Source organism: Phoenix dactylifera, chromosome 16 (genome assembly GCF_009389715.1).
Source record: "Phoenix dactylifera cultivar Barhee BC4 chromosome 16, palm_55x_up_171113_PBpolish2nd_filt_p, whole genome shotgun sequence".
NCBI classification, from domain to species: domain Eukaryota; kingdom Viridiplantae; phylum Streptophyta; class Magnoliopsida; order Arecales; family Arecaceae; genus Phoenix; species Phoenix dactylifera.
In genome coordinates this window covers 4,198,784-4,214,706 of record NC_052407.1, presented here as the reverse complement: position 1 = coordinate 4,214,706, position 15,923 = coordinate 4,198,784, and the positions used below count along the sequence as shown (strand labels likewise).

The 15,923-nt window shown below is 38.0% G+C and overlaps 1 protein-coding gene across 2 annotated transcripts; it reads left to right on the top strand.

Moving 5' to 3' along the window:
* The first annotated feature begins 2,881 nt into the window (after positions 1 to 2,881).
* On the top strand, positions 2,882 to 14,138 carry LOC103716164 (pyruvate kinase isozyme A, chloroplastic-like). Of its 2 annotated transcripts, none has more exons than XM_008804052.4 (7): positions 2,882 to 3,645; positions 4,635 to 4,725; positions 4,830 to 5,023; positions 6,085 to 6,206; positions 10,923 to 11,401; positions 12,501 to 12,804; positions 13,890 to 14,138. In XM_008804052.4, the coding sequence occupies exons 1-6, from the start codon at positions 3,115 to 3,117 to the stop codon at positions 12,800 to 12,802; spliced, it is 1,719 nt and encodes a 572-aa protein (XP_008802274.2). In that variant the 5' UTR covers positions 2,882 to 3,114; the 3' UTR covers positions 12,803 to 12,804; positions 13,890 to 14,138. The 2 variants fall into 2 exon arrangements, with proteins under 2 accessions (XP_008802274.2, XP_008802273.2); XM_008804051.4 differs by having other exon boundaries at positions 13,883 to 14,138.
* The last annotated feature ends 1,785 nt before the right edge of the window (positions 14,139 to 15,923 follow it).

Here is a 15,923-nt window from a genome sequence, read left to right as displayed (position 1 = left end):
TGCTCTAGGTCTTTTTTCTTTTCTTAAAAATTAAAAGAAAAAATAAAGTTTCCTCAAAAAATAAAAAAATAAAAAGGTTGGGCCTGGCATGGGAGAGGATTAGGTATTTTGTTGCTTCTTTTGCTTCTGCTTTGTCATCTTTCATTTTCTGTATTTGGTTGGAAAAAGAGAACATATAAAAACCAAATCAAATAATGAAGAAATTGGAAACTAAAAGAAAAACCAAAGAAATCATTATTTAGATCAACTTTTAGATCATGTTGGCATGCCGTTAAAGGATGCATAGTATAGTTGGTCGATAAACTGATTTGGTTAAAGAAGAACAAATAGCATAACCTTGATAAGTTTATTTTAGGGGGAGGATGAAATAATATTATCCATCCAAAGGATTTGAAAATACACTTACATCAAATAGAAATGAAAACATACACAAAATCATCTCATTTTCCATATGGTCCTATGATTTGTAAACATCCTTATAACATCAAAATCTAATACGACAAGTCTAAAATTTACCTTATTGTCCCTTGATGCTTGCTTGTGAGTTGCTTGTTAGGCATCCTCGCACGCAAGGTGGAGGATATTTAAGGTGTTGAAAGTATAGGCGTGGAATTCTTCGGAGAACCACAATTTTATGCTAGAGTTTATATAGAAGGGTTGATTACTAATTTAATATAAATATAATAAATTTCAGTTAAAAGATATTCATGCTTTTATGCAAGTATTAACAATAAAAACATACATGAATTATTTTTGCGATAAGTGTATATACAATGACTATAAGAAAGGGAGACTTTTAGATTGTCGGGTAGTACTAAATTAAATTTTCGAGCCATATAGGATAAGATGATAATAAGCATTTGGTAGCAAAGTTGACAAGAAGTATTTACTAATAGTTATGTCCAATTCATTACTAAAGTATTATTATGTGTAACAGCATGGGATAATATTCTCTCTCTTGCAAGAGTGCATCTACAACCTAATATTATTTAGGCATCTCGTTACACATGCAATGTACAGGGTGTGTTCAGCTAATAAAGAGTGTATTGTGCTCCTATCAATCATGATTACTTAAAATGAATATAGAAGCATATATCAAATTTTAGTTACTACAATTCCAAGGGAAGTAAAATGTGTGAACTCAAGCACACTAATATTAGACATTTAATTTAGTGCATTAGTGCTGAGCAAGCATGGGTGGCTTTCATTTGCCTCCAATGGAAACAGCGGAAAAAAGTGGATCAATACTTCAATACTAACATATTTTTTCTAACAAATGCCGGTACAGGTGCTCGCGGGCGCTTCAGGTGTGGGGCCTCGTATTGACCCACCAGCTGACATTCACCTCCACTGAGATCTTTCTGAGCCAGTTGAGGGACTCAGCTCGGAGATTTGACACGATGGATAGGGCAGCAGTATGAGCTTATGTGACATATCATATTTGGCTGGACAGGAATGCGAGGATCTTCGAAGGAAGGGGGTTTTATCCGAGATCAGTGGTTGGTAGGGCTCTTGCACATGCAGCTGAGTTAGCGAGCACGGTAGCTGACATTACACCTGGAGATGACAGGGACATCTGGGTGGGGTTCCTCTTTGGCTCTTTCAGCGCCTAGGTATGCGATGATACCGATGGTATCCTGGGAACCCCCACCTCCTGGATTTCTCAAGGTGAATTTTAACGGCAGTGTATCGACCAGTGGTAGTAGATGTAGCGTGGGTTTTGTGATCCGAGACCATGATTCTAAATTGATCATGGCCGGAGGTCGATGTACTTTTGATCGGTTAGTTCTTGTGGCGGAGCTGCACGCAGCATGGGAGGGTCTCAGCTATGCTAGAGCACACCTAGGGTGCTCGACGGATACTCTTAGAGAGCAACTCATCCACAATGGTCGACTGGATTCGGTGCAGACAGGCTAGGCCAGATCTGCACCCGCTACTCCAAGATATTTGGAGCATGGGGGAGGAGTTAGATGTATTTCGGGTTTCGCATATTTTTCGGGAGGCAAACAGTACTGCGGACTGGATCGCCTCCTATGCAGCCCATCATTCTGGATATGTATTTTGGGGTACTTGCGATCGTGTGCTGCAGGCATTAGATCGTGTTTTGTCTTGTGATTGCTCTGGGCTCTCTCACCGACGTGTGTAGTGAGAAGCCGGTTTCACCCAAAGAAAAAAAAAAAGCCGGTACACCTTCTGTGAAGACAATTTACATTTTTTACATATAGAACCCTGACAATGTCTAAATTACAGATATATCGTATTTGTAATGCAGGTCATCGTTGCGCACATCTTAAAGCAATGTCGTCCTCCAATTTACAGCGGACCCTGGGTCGAACTTCGGACAGACTATTTCACATGCAGCCCCCTCCAGAATATCAAAATAATGAAGATCTTAGTCGTGTCATGCACCTGATTTCTTCCACGAGCCGTCGGCAAACGGTTACCGACATTGATTCACATTTTCCTCCATATCTTTTTCAAACAGATCCCTGTCAAAAAGATGAAATTATAATTTTTACGCACGTGCGGTGGAGTATTCTTGGGCTCCCAAAGATTTCCTCAATTTACATTTTTTACATATAGAACCCTGACAATGTCTAAATTACAGATATATTGTATTTGTAATGCAGGTCATCGTTGCGCACATCTTAAAGCAATATCGTCCTCCAATTTACAGCGGACCCTGGGTCGAACTTCGGACAGACTATTTCACATGCAGCCCCCTCCAGAATATCAAAATAATGAAGATCTCAGTCGTGTCTTGCACCTGATTTCTTCTACGAGCCGTCGGCAAACACTTACCGACATTGATTCACATTTTCCTCCATATCTTTTTCAAACAGATCCCTGTCAAAAAGATGAAATTATAATTTTTACGCACGTGCGGTGGAGTATCCTTGGGCTCCCAAAGATTTCCTCATCCGTCTCTCCCGCTGGCGACGACTTCGAAGTCGAGCTCCGAAACACCCCAAGTCCGCCGCCTCGTAATCTCCGTCATTCTCTAGCTATACCCTATAAATAGGAGCTCTCGATCTTCCCTCGGTTCCTTCTAATTCTCCGCCACTGTCCCCCGGCGAGCTCGTCTCCTAGGGTTTCCGCCCAAGAAAGCAAGAAATGGCCCAATCACTACACCTCCTCGCCCCTCCCTCCCCCTCCCCGTCCCCCTCCCCTCGCCTCCTCCGCCCCCGCCTCCCCTCCCTCCCCCATCATCAGCAACTCCTCCGCCGCCAGATCTGCCGCGCCTCCGCCGCCCCGCCTCCGGCGCCCGATCTCGGCCCGGTGGTCCTTGCCTCCGAGAATGGCATCAGCTCCTCCGCGGCCGCCGCGGCGGCCATCGACGTGGACGCGGTGACGGAGGCGGAGCTGAAGGAGAATGGGTTCCGGAGCACGCGGCGGACCAAGCTGGTGTGCACGATCGGGCCGGCGACGTGCGGGGCGGAGCAGCTGGAGGCGCTCGCCGTTGGGGGGATGAACGTCGCCCGGATCAACATGTGCCACGGAACCCAGGACTGGCACCGCCGCGTCATCCGCCAGGTCCGCCGGCTCAACGAGGAGAAGGGGTTCGCCGTCGCCGTGATGATGGACACCGAGGGGAGTGAGATCCACATGGGTGATCTCGGCGGCGCCGCCTCTGCCAAGGCCGAGGTGAAGATTCTTGATGGTTCTTTTTCAACACATAAATTTGGTTGCCTTTTCTTTGGCTTAGATCTAGGTGATGTTGAATCTTTTTTTTTTTTTTTTGGGTGAAAAGTGATGTCGAATCTTGACTTAGCTGATCCAGTCTGTTCGCTAGTGGCCTATAATAAGCTAATATTTTTGTATATAATTTTTATATTCTAATTAAACATGATGAATTAGGGTGCTAATGATGTGCACTAACTTTTTTCCCCCTTGCTTTTTTTTTCCCTGGTAAGTAATTGGGTTCCCACATCTTGTGCGATAACTTGGAGTTGGAAATATATGAAAGTACTAGTTACTTCTAGGATTACTGACACCATCGCCTACTTTCACCACACTAGAAATGACTACTCGTAATTGATATAACCTGTTAAAAAGTTGAGCTTATCAAAAGGAGGGAAGCTGTGAACAATTTCGGTGATGCCGTTTGTTATAATTGACCATCAATTCTAGTGGCCCTAGAGCATATTTTCTTAGAGCATGGCTCAGGAAGGGTCATAACTAGGGATGTCGGTGTGATACAAGTGGGAACCATAAATTGGATTCATGTAGCAAATTCTCAAACTCATTTTGATGCCTAATAAAGAAAGCTTAGACCTGGGAATATCCCCTTCAATTTTCAATGGATTAATGCCTACTAGTTGATTGCTTGTTACAAGTGCAGCTTAATCTTTTCCATTCTAGGAAATGACTTTGTTTTGGCAGGCTTCTCCAGATAGGTGCATCACCCTAATTTTGGTGCTGAAATTTTGATAACCATGTATTTTTCCTGTTCCATCTAAGGCACCTATCTTGATGCTCTTGCTTTTAGACACTAGACTTATCCAACTGAAATCACTTTTAACTTCTATGCCCGTCTATTGTATTCACAAGTTATGCAACATAGAATTTGGACTGTAGATATATATTTGCATGTTTACCGTGCACTCTGTTATGTCGTATTCTATGCTATGCAGGATGGTGAGATTTGGACGTTCAGTGTCAGAGCTTTTAACTCGCCCCTTCCAGACCGAACTATTCATGTGAACTACGATGGGTTTGCTGAAGGTTATGTTCTGACCCATTATTTGCTTAAGAGACAAGGCTCTTCTTTTTATTTTTTGTATTAATTCTGTATTCTTTAATGTTTAAGCTGTTGGAATTTTTGACAGATGTGAGGGTGGGTGATGATCTTATCGTGGATGGGGGAATGGTCCAGTTTGAGGTGATTGAGAAGATTGGTCCAGATGTAAAATGTCGATGTACCGATCCTGGTCTGCTGTTGCCACGGGCTAATATAACTTTCTGGCGCGATGGTAGTCTAGTTAGGGAACGTAATGCCATGCTTCCTACAATTTCTTCTAAGGTGGGTACATCCTTATGAAGTGACTGAAAATCTTTGAAAATTGTAAGTTAAGTGGAGGAATCTGTTGAACTGATTATCAATTGTCATGATATGCTTAAATGTTGAATTTGCTAAACTTTTGTAACTACTCATTTCATGGTTTTCATTTTGGTTTCCTTGTTAACATACAGAGCACTACCCATATTAAAACCTCGTTATTTAATAACTTCTCCCTTCATCTTAAATACGATGGGTACTATGAAAGCTCATTGACTTGTATACAAACATCCATGAACAAGTTTTTTGTTGAATTTTGTGGAATGTTGATGTAACTTGAGGAATACAAATGTTTGGATATCTTCTGTCGCTTATAATTTTCATCAATGCTGTGAATTTCTTTTCTTTTTATGTCTAACTCAGGTCATCCCCACTTACATTCTTTCTTCTCAACCTTTTGCCATGACTTCCACTAGGGTAGTTTGGGTGATTCTCTTTCTGTATTCTTTGGATCAGGTTCAAGCCTGTCATTTTTGGTTGCTATTAGAAGATTGTTGCAATTTGGTAGATATCTTTGATTCCTTTTGTCAATTGCTTGCTGATTATCCATGGCATTTTTGTCTTTGTCAAGTTTAACCAATGCACCAAGCTCTCTTGTAGGTTGCAGCTTGATGTCTGAACTTGTGCATTCTTGAACTTGGCTATTCTTTTATACTTGTTATGTTCTTTGTTCACTATTTCTTATTACATTCACAAGTTTTTTTTTTGCTCTCGATGTGGATGCTATGGGATGGAATATTAATAGAGGTTCACTAAAGTGGCCATGAACAGTTTAAGTTAGGTTCTGTTCTGTTGTCCAAGAAATAGAAACTATGGAAATATGTTCGTAAACTGATATTTTTGTTTGATTTATTGAATTCTGTGTATTTGTGTGCATGCATTCATATACATATCTATGCATGCATGTACCTGTGTATGTATGACAAGATGATTAACTGGTTGAAGAATCTCACAAGTAGAGTGGTAGCTTGCTAGATGCTACGAAAACTTCGCATTTCATACCTTGTGCTTTTGGATCTTTGCAGGATTGGCTGGATATAGACTTTGGGATTGCCGAGGGTGTTGATTTTATTGCGGTTTCATTTGTCAAGTCTGCAGAAGTCGTTAATCATCTCAAAAGCTACATAGCTGCACGATGTCGTGACAGGTAGTTGGAAAGAGCTTTCTTTATGCTATTTTTTCCTTTGTTTAGTTCTTTTCTTTATTGGAGGGATTGTGTGTGTTGGAATTTATGAAGTATCAAGTTGAAGTCACAAGCAACTTTAGCATAGGATTGAGCAAAAATTGCTAGTCACAGACAATTTAGCTTATTAGCTTTAGTTTTTTATCTTCCTGGAGTGAAACAAAACTTGGACAAACTTTTGACAAGAAGTCATTTTTTTTAATGGGCCATTGTATGTTGGTGGGAAGTATAATAATAATTTCAATCAAGGTAGACCGAACCGAACCGAACCGCTCGGTTTGGCCCATACCAAGCTGAGTCGGTGGAAATCTGGTCGGTTCGCCTATTGAAATCGATTTCGGTCATAAATCGGCTGGAGTGGATTCCGAACTGGCTGGAACTGACCGATCTCGGTTCGAAACTGGGCCCTTTCTCCCTCTGCTTCTTTTGTTAAAAAGAAGTGTTGGAAAATCCGAAGGCCTTCCCAATAGTTTTTTAATGAAGTTCATTTAGCTGTAAGATGGCTAAATGACTCTTCTTTCCACTTAATTTGCGAAATCACACCGATTTAACGCGATTGAAGGAAGATCCAAGTCTAAATAAGGTGTGATTTCTTTCCCTTATCTCATTTTTTTTATTTTTTGGCTTAAAAAAATAGCTCAAAATTTGCAAAATAAGAAAAGATCATGCCACCGCTGCTTGATTAGAGGGATGGATTGATGTGCCTTCTGACTATTCTAATGATCCGGATATCTACGAGAGACATCGCCACTCGACGAAATTTGAGATATCAGTATGTATATTGTGCTTTAAATATATGTAATTAATTATATTATTTTATATTTTTTACCTCACTACTTGATTTGAGGATATTTCATATTGCTTTTTGTAGCATGTAATATCTCAGTAGTCATTATATATTTTGTATCATTTTAAAACAACAAGATGTATCATTTAGGTTAAATTGGGATCATAGAAACATCAAAAAATATATATAAAAAAATTAAATTAGACTTAAAATTATTGAAAAAGTTCAAAAAGATTGATTACTAATTAAATCAACTTGAAAAATTCAAAAAAAAGGCCGTGTTGGTTATTGGCACACCCAAGCATACCGTATGTCGGTACTTCCGAACTGGTACTATACCGACCTGTCTACTGACTGGTATGGGTTCCGGTATCGATTCGGCAGATCTTGATTTCAATAATCATCTTATGTAATTGATAGATACGGAAGTAACCATGAACTAATTCTTCACTTTACTATGCCCCATGCCTTAATTTAAATTAGCTAGCGAATGAAACCTACTTTGTTGGTTGCACCAATACTAACATAGTAATACAAAAAGGTGCTAAGTTCTATTCAATATTTACTATAGTGATGGGATAAGGTTCTCTCTTTGTTAACGTGTAATAATGTTTATCTCTGCAAATTTCTATTCTTTGTCTAAATCCAAGTGTCTGACAGCTGCAATTGTATTCTGTTGTTAAGCCAGTTCGTACCATTTAGTTAAAATGTTGGTTATTCGTCTTTCACATAATGCAAATGTATGAGGTTTTTTTTCTAGTAATACTGCAAAGTAGAGCAACTTGAAATTAACAAGAAATGTTAAAGGAAACAAAGATATTGGGCTGTAAGTCTTCTCCACTCTTCACAAGCAAGGAGTTCTCTACAAGTTACTTCCAGTACTTAGAAATGTCAATGAATCTCAAATGTATACCTACAACATCCACACATACATTCTGGATCAATTTTAAGAAACTGTTCAAACTAGTGCTCATAATGATGCTCTATTTCTATGTTGTAGAAATATGTGAAATGTTCAGATATGGTTGTTAAATGGAGTTATTTTGTGTATACTGATGTTTTCCAAAATAATTTTAATTATGAAGCCACTCCCTTTTTTCTTCAACCATTAGCATTTTTTTGTTCAATAATGACCAAATATAGGCTCCTAATGATTTTATTACCCTACTCTCCACAGATTTCTATAATATTTTTTATATAAAAAAATTGGAAAAGGAAGCCCTTATGTCATCCATTTATCTAGTTATTTATGCTTGAGCCTTCTTTTCGCATGCAACAATTTTGTGAGACTGATGATGTTAAGAATTGAGAGTATAGGAAAAAGAGCTCGGCAAACTTGGAAATAGTTGCCTCAAAATGTAATGAGTAGGTGGTGATGCTTCTTCTTCGGTGCTATACTCTTGCTTCAAATGAAAGTCATACATAAAGAATTATTCATACATAATTATATTATATTTGTCGTGCACGTGCACATACAAATGCAAACTTGCTACATTGCCTTTTTTTGGTATCTGCCACTAGATGTTATAGATGCCTTGTTGTCCTAGTGTCTTTTGTTGCTACACTTAGTGGTCTAATTTGATTCTTTGACTATAACACCAGCATTGCAATTTTTCTGCATGGGCTTTTCGGGCTTTAAAGGCCTTCTGTCTGTGATAGAGGAATTGCTTTCATTGTGTAGGCATATATAAACCAAACAGCCAAATTGAAATAGGATTCCTTTAACCCTAATTTTTTTACTACAAAAGAATTAAATATGCTAGAGGGATCTATTCATTTGGTAATGATCCATAGATCCATGACATATAACTAAGCATGTGCTAAATAACTATATGCAGATTGGTCCTTATCGAATATGGTAATAGAATAGGCCTAGGAAAAAATGCAATAGGATGCTTTGCATTTTAGACTATTGTGGGTGGAGATGGGCATCAGTGCATGGGTCTGGAGAAGGGGTGAAAGTGGATTGGATAATATCCGTTCGGATTCGTTTTCGTATTCGAATCTATCCAGATATGGATAGAAATTTGAGCATCTAACTAATATCCGTAAAAAAAAATGGATATAGATATGGATAGACAACTATCCGATCCGTATCCGAATATTCGATTTCATTTGTAACCCTATTAAATTTTATACGACACTCATAAACATTTAAGAAAAATAAATGGCCATATTAATATGCTATTAACTTGATTTATTATCCACTTAGTAATATCTTTGATTTTGTGGTCATAAAGTTTAATTATCTGATTTATATCCGTATTGATATCCATACTTTCAGTATCCAATTTGTATCCGTATTTGTTAAAAACAAATATGGATATAAATTTTTACATTCGACTAACATCCGTATCCGTATCTATAATCATCAAACAAAACAAATATGGATATAGATATGCTAATATCCGATCCGATTTCAGCCCTAGTCTGGAGTTTGTAATTGTCATCACTAACTTAATTCTTTTCAACCATAGTTCTGCCATTTTCCTTTTGCACCTGTTCATGTTGTAATGTGGTTCCTCCCTTTTTCCATGACCTAAGTTTTTGCATTATGTATTTCTAGCATCATTGTCAAGTGCTCCTGCAGCTGCATCCTATCTTCATTTTCTGTGCTTTTTGTGCATGACTTAGGGCCCAAAATTTAAGTGACCCAAAATAATGAGCAAACATGAGGTTATAGAATGGGTCTTGGTTTAGTCAGAAGAAAAAGACTATAAATGCAAACAGTTACATGCACACAGATTTAGATACACATAGAGCACATGAAATGACCATTTAAATGCATTATTTAGTTTAAGAAAAGCTCAAGTGTATCTACCAATATGGACCATCTGTAGTTTTGATACTAGAAGTTCTCTTTTATTCTAGTGTGATTTGTTAAGTTTTGCTGGTCTTTGCCTGTCTTAATAGCAAAGGACATAATTCAATTCAACCAGAAAGATACATGTCCACAATATTGGTATAAATCTCTAATAATGACCCAATATTGTGTTTTGGATAGCTTGGCATGAAATACAGGCTGTCAGGGATGGGATATATTTGTACAGGGACAATGTCTTGTAGGTTAGAAAGGCTTTGTTCTTTCTGTATATCATGTGATTGTGGGAATATGGAACTTATCCGAATCTTTTCAATAAGTGTATTTGTATGGATATCTGCTGGTTTGTCTAATTAGCTCACAAGTATGTACTGCCCTTACAGTCATTAATTACTTGTATATATTGCCTTTTCAAGTCATTAGCATTTATATGTGCTGTCTTATGCTTCATTGTCCTTCTCAACTTCTTATGAGATAGCTAGCAGGAGGCTAGGAGCTATAATTAATAGGTTGTCTTGTCTCTTGCTCTCTATTGGGATGTGATCTCCCTTAACCCATCAGTATTTTGGTGCTGGCAATTATAGTGCCAATGTGAAGGCAGCTTGTCTGAATCCATTGCTTGTCAGCATTGGGCTGACATTTGCTGTGCAATAGGAAAACGGCCTATCTGCATTTTTTCAGAAACAAAAGGTCATAACAGGCCAGCCACATCCATCTGAAACTAGATTTGCTCTTTTCTAGTTCCAAATGCCTTTTTTTTTTTTTCTGGTTGTGTTCTCTGATATTAAAACCACCATGCATGTCATAGTTCTTCACCAATGAGCCTTAAGATAGCTTAAGACAAATGTTTTTCGATCTTGTATTTCCCATCAAAATTGTGTATGATTCTACTTCCGTGAAGGTTGAAAAGTTATCTAATTGAACAATTATTATGGTTCACTAGTTTTCCAGTATAAAATGAAAGAAGAATAGCCTCCCACCCCCTTCTCTCTTTCCTCCTTCCTATGAAATGTTCTCTTATGTGCTGGCTCTGCCTTCCTAACACGAATGATGAACAATATATGTTCCACAGTGATATTTCAGTAGTTGCGAAGATTGAGAGTATTGATTCTTTAAAAAATTTGGAAGAGATTATCCGCGCATCAGATGGAGCCATGGTAGCCAGAGGAGACTTAGGTGCTCAAATTCCACTGGAACAAGTTCCTTCAGCACAACAAAAGATTGTTAAAATGTGCAGGCAGCTCAACAAACCTGTCATTGTAGCTTCTCAACTTCTCGAGTCTATGATTGAATATCCTACACCAACTAGAGCTGAAGTTGCTGATGTATCAGAAGCAGTCCGGCAGCGGGCTGATGCTCTTATGCTTTCTGGTGAGTCAGCCATGGGTCAGTATCCAGAGAAAGCACTCACTGTCCTTAGAAGTGTAAGCCTAAGGATTGAAAGGTGGTGGAGAGAGGAGAAGCGCTATGAAGCAATGGAGCTGTCAGACATTGCATCGTCTTTCTCTGACAAAATCTCAGAGGAGATCTGCAATTCAGCTGCCAAAATGGGTAAGCAATCTCATCGTATTGACCCGTGATTCTCTGAATTGTGTTGATTATTTGGTGACCATTTTGAAGTTTTGTCATTTTTCCAAGTCAATAATTTCATTGTTCTCATTGAAAACAATGAGCATCAGGCTTCATCGTTAAGGATATGATTCTGCATTTGTTGTCTGGACTGCACTTCATAAGGTCACTTGCCTTTTATTTATAAAAGTTGGCTGCTTTCCATTGAAATATGTCTATGCTAGCATGCACGTTGTGATCCCTAGGCACAAAAGATTTCCAATTATGAAGTAATTGTATTATTACTCTCAATTTTTTATCACAGGTTCTCACCCCTTTTTCCCCTCTAATGGCAATGAAGTCTTTTTCCCCTTTTCTTTTTCAAAGTGGCTTGCAAAGGGTTGTGTTTTCTGGTTTGTTTTCTTTTTTTTTTTTTTAAACCTCACCAAGGCATTCTAGAATCTCAAATATATTATATTTACCCCACATTTTTTCCAAGAATGTTCCTGAATCATTAACCTCTTTCTTAGGCAAAACAATACCGAATTCCAACTTTATATGCCTTTTTTTCACTGAGTCACATTTAAATCTGGTTGTGCCCTGCCATACAGATACCGATCCTTGATAACTAAAATGGTATTCTTTTAATTGAGTACATACTATGTGAACATACCCTTTGAAATGTTTTGTGAAAGAAACTCATATCCTGTTGATGACACCTTAGTTATTTTGATGGTTATGCTGATGACACCTATTTAGTTCATGAGTGAAATCAGGGCGTCAGTAATGTTCTGGTCGACCATGTGCTATGGGCATCTAGTGAGCAGCCCATCTTTGCAAAAGATTCTAAAAGTACAAACTATGCCCTTTTTTTAGGTGAAAAGTAGAAAATATGGTAATATTACCTTGTATATGATTACTTTTGCTTTCATATTCAACTGCCGCTCGCTACTGGATTACAGCTTCCATGTTGGCTCCATGTTCACATAGTAAGCTTGCTGTAAGTGAATGTACCATTTGTTGTAGCTTACAAGCTGGCAGCAGATGCTTGTGTTCTTGTGTGATGTGTGTTATTGTTGATCATGTTTATTATGCTTTTCAGCTAACAATTTGGGAGTAGATGCACTGTTTGTCTACACAAAGACGGGACACATGGCCTCTCTTCTGTCACGCTGCCGCCCTGACTGTCCAATTTTTGCATTCACGACTTCAACGTCTGTAAGGAGACGGCTGAACCTGCAGTGGGGTCTGATCCCCTTCCGCCTCAGTTTTTCTGATGACATGGAAAGCAATCTTAACCGCACTTTCGCTTTGCTCAAGGCAAGGGGAATGATCCAGTCTGGTGACCTTGTCATCGCCCTCTCTGATATGCTACAGTCAATTCAAGTGATGAATGTCCCATAGCGGTAAGTTTACTGCTATTGTATCGTTTTCCTCCCTTTTTAGCTGTCTAAAGCTTAACTCCAACCTTTGAAGAGTTAACAAGTTTGTTGTATCAAACTCCATTTGTTTGTTATTAGTGAACAGTAGCAAATGAGCTATCAGGATTGAATTTCTGATAAAAATTGCATATCCTTTAAAAGCTGCTGCTACTATATATTCATATTCCTATTACATAAAATCAACAACGTACGGACATTTCATTATGCCGGAAGCTTCCTTTTATTATGAAAAATAGCTGCTGCCTTAATTTGATATGTGTGCTCTTAGGTTAGGTGGTTTTCTGAGAAAAGGTTTTTACTCTAGGTGATGGTAGATGTTCCTTAAACCATTATAGAATTTATTTGCTCGAACTATTTTTTTGCCTCGTTGCTGTTCAGTTATCTCTAGTGACATCATTAATTGTGAAATACCTGAGGTCAGGTTGGCAGGAGCTTTTGAGTTTCCGTTATAGATGTTCTTTGGGGTTTCAAGTCATCATCTTGCTAATAATCAGCTAGCTCTTGATCTGCCCAAATATTATATTGTAGTGAAGGCCATGGGATTTTTACATCCTATATTTTACCACGAACTTGAGAAACGTTGGTATGGATCCAACACCTCTGAGATGTTCCACTTTTGCAGAAAAGTTGAAGTATGCGATCTTTAGATGTTTTCGTTTTGTCTTAAATTTCCCGTGTCACCCATTTTGTTTCCTTGCTTTAAATGTCTTGTCGGTTAGTGATTGATAATTTGTAAAGGTTTTCAAGATGCTTTTGCCACCTGCATTCCTCAAATTTTGAGGATTGCAAAAACTAGTGTCATTTTTGTTTTTTTTAATATTTTTTAAACGTCGCTTACTATTGGGAAGTCGGGGGGAAAGAGGCGAAGAAATTCATTAAAAAAATGATGAATATTTTCGACATATGAAACTGGGGTGGTCTGTGTAACAGAAACCTGTGCTACGATTTGAACCCAAGGTCTATCTATAATTGATTGATCACACAAGCACTATTTTCCTAACCTATCATACTTACATGTATCATTGATTAATTCCTCTCGTAGTTGGCAGGGTGCTGGGAACACCTGTGCTGATTTGGATGAGCGGCAAAATTGCCATTCCAGGCCACAAATGGATGAAGAACACTTAGGAGGTCCCAGCTTGTGATTATTACTTGCTATATTTGTTGCATCTAGTTTATTTCATTAAATTTATTTACTTAAGAAAAAATAATCACAAATATAGCAAGCAAATATGCAACTAGGTATGGAAAAATAAAGAGTGAAGGAAAGGAATAATAATACACGATGATTTATAGTGGTTTAGTTTCTTTGTGAGCTTACATCCACTTTCCGGAATTCCTTTCCGAGATTTAATCCACTATGCTTATCCAAAGCTTTACAAATCGCTTGTCTTCCAGGTGCAAGCAATCTTTACACTTGGTGATATCCGAGCTAACTCTTGGTTGATCTACTCACTCAAAATACTTTCTTATTTATTTAGAGTATGACCCTCCCAAGCAATTCTTTCTATCACTCAAGCTAACAAAAGCTCAACAACTCTCTTACAATACTTAATCAAAATAACAAAAATGAAAGCGCTACACTCAATTTTTCAACGAAGAAGGCTTTTTACTTGTAAGCACAATACTCTCTTGATTTCTCTTCAATCCTCTATGGAACTTTTTTTCTTGCTGCAATATGAGGTATGAACCTCCTTTCATAGGCTTGAGAGCCATTTTTCCGTTTGAAACAATTTGAAGCTTTGAAAACCCTTTTTCAACACATTTAATGTAGGCAGATTTGGTTTCCTATTTTGCATCACCTTTTTGACAAATCAAAAGGCTGAATTTGACTTAGTGGCTGGAGACAAAGTTGTAATCTTTAAGTTATCTTTCCAACCTGATAAGAATCATCTCAAAAGGACATTTGGTTGAAAAGTTACGGCTAAAAGATTACACATATGTCAACCTGAATTACAGCTACGGATAGATAGATTGCAGACCCTATTATTCATAGCTAACGTTCAAATTTGAAAATATATTAAATATAAAAGTTTTAGATAAATAAATCTTCTTTTCATATCATCAAGAATTGTATTAATATTATATTTCAATAAAAAGTTATGCCGAAAATACTAACACATGTTCAGAATTCCAACATTTGCCTTCAAAAGAAATCTCAATTTCTAATTTTCATTTGTTTGCTATAATCATAATAATGAACTAAGTTTATTTGTTTGTTATCATCAAAATCAAATAGTAAATCATTGAAACAATAGGGTTAACAATAGGAAAAAATATTTTTAGAGAGGGTCAGTATGTTATATAATTGGCATGCCATATGCTGCTTGCCAAGCATTTCCCATTGCTTGAAACATGTAAGACTTAAGTTTACGTTTGTTTTAGGGCCAAGTAGTTGCCTCTTATAACTGGAGTGGGACTCCAAGGATGTGTAAGATGTGGTTGTAAGTTTTCAGCCGTTGTCCGTTCTGTGAATCACCATCTTTCCTGGCAGCAGTATGTTCTAGTAGCTTTGCCCAAACGAAGACAATATGACATTTTAGATTTCCATGCAACCACTATTGGATTTTATGGACACCAGAAGATTAGAACACAAAGAAACATAAATCAAACTAGAATAGATCAAAACATACTTTGAGAGTCCTGAGCAGTCAATAATTGTCACGACCCCCGCCCCGTTCCCGGCGGGCCGCCGCGACGGTCCTAGGGTGCGGGTAGGCATAAGGCCACCAGCCACCGCGTAGAACCCTACTACCTATCAATCATCAATAAATCTTGAAAAATTTGGCATGATGCATGCACAAAATGATCACTTTTCCTATAGTGACCTGTCAGGATTATCTCAATACATACAACACACTACCTGTCAGAGCAGCAATCACATAATCCGTCACATAATGAACCTGGACAATATATATCAATACAATATCTCAGGCATATAACTCATATGTATAAAAATCTGGTTCCCATTCCATCCATGGTCAAACCCATATCCACAACAGGATCTATGACTGTAACTATACACTATATACAATAGAAGGTTTATAATACACCAAAAGGGTATAAACCTCTATCTACATTAT

Coding starts and splice junctions, on each gene's coding strand:
- LOC103716164 (XM_008804052.4), top strand. CDS start 3,115: ATGGCCCAATCACTACACCTCCTCGCCCCTCCCTCCCCCTCCCCGTCC. Junction 5,024..6,084: donor TTCCTACAATTTCTTCTAAG/GTGGGTACATCC, acceptor GGATCTTTGCAG/GATTGGCTGGATATAGACTT. Junction 11,402..12,500: donor CAATTCAGCTGCCAAAATGG/GTAAGCAATCTC, acceptor TATGCTTTTCAG/CTAACAATTTGGGAGTAGAT.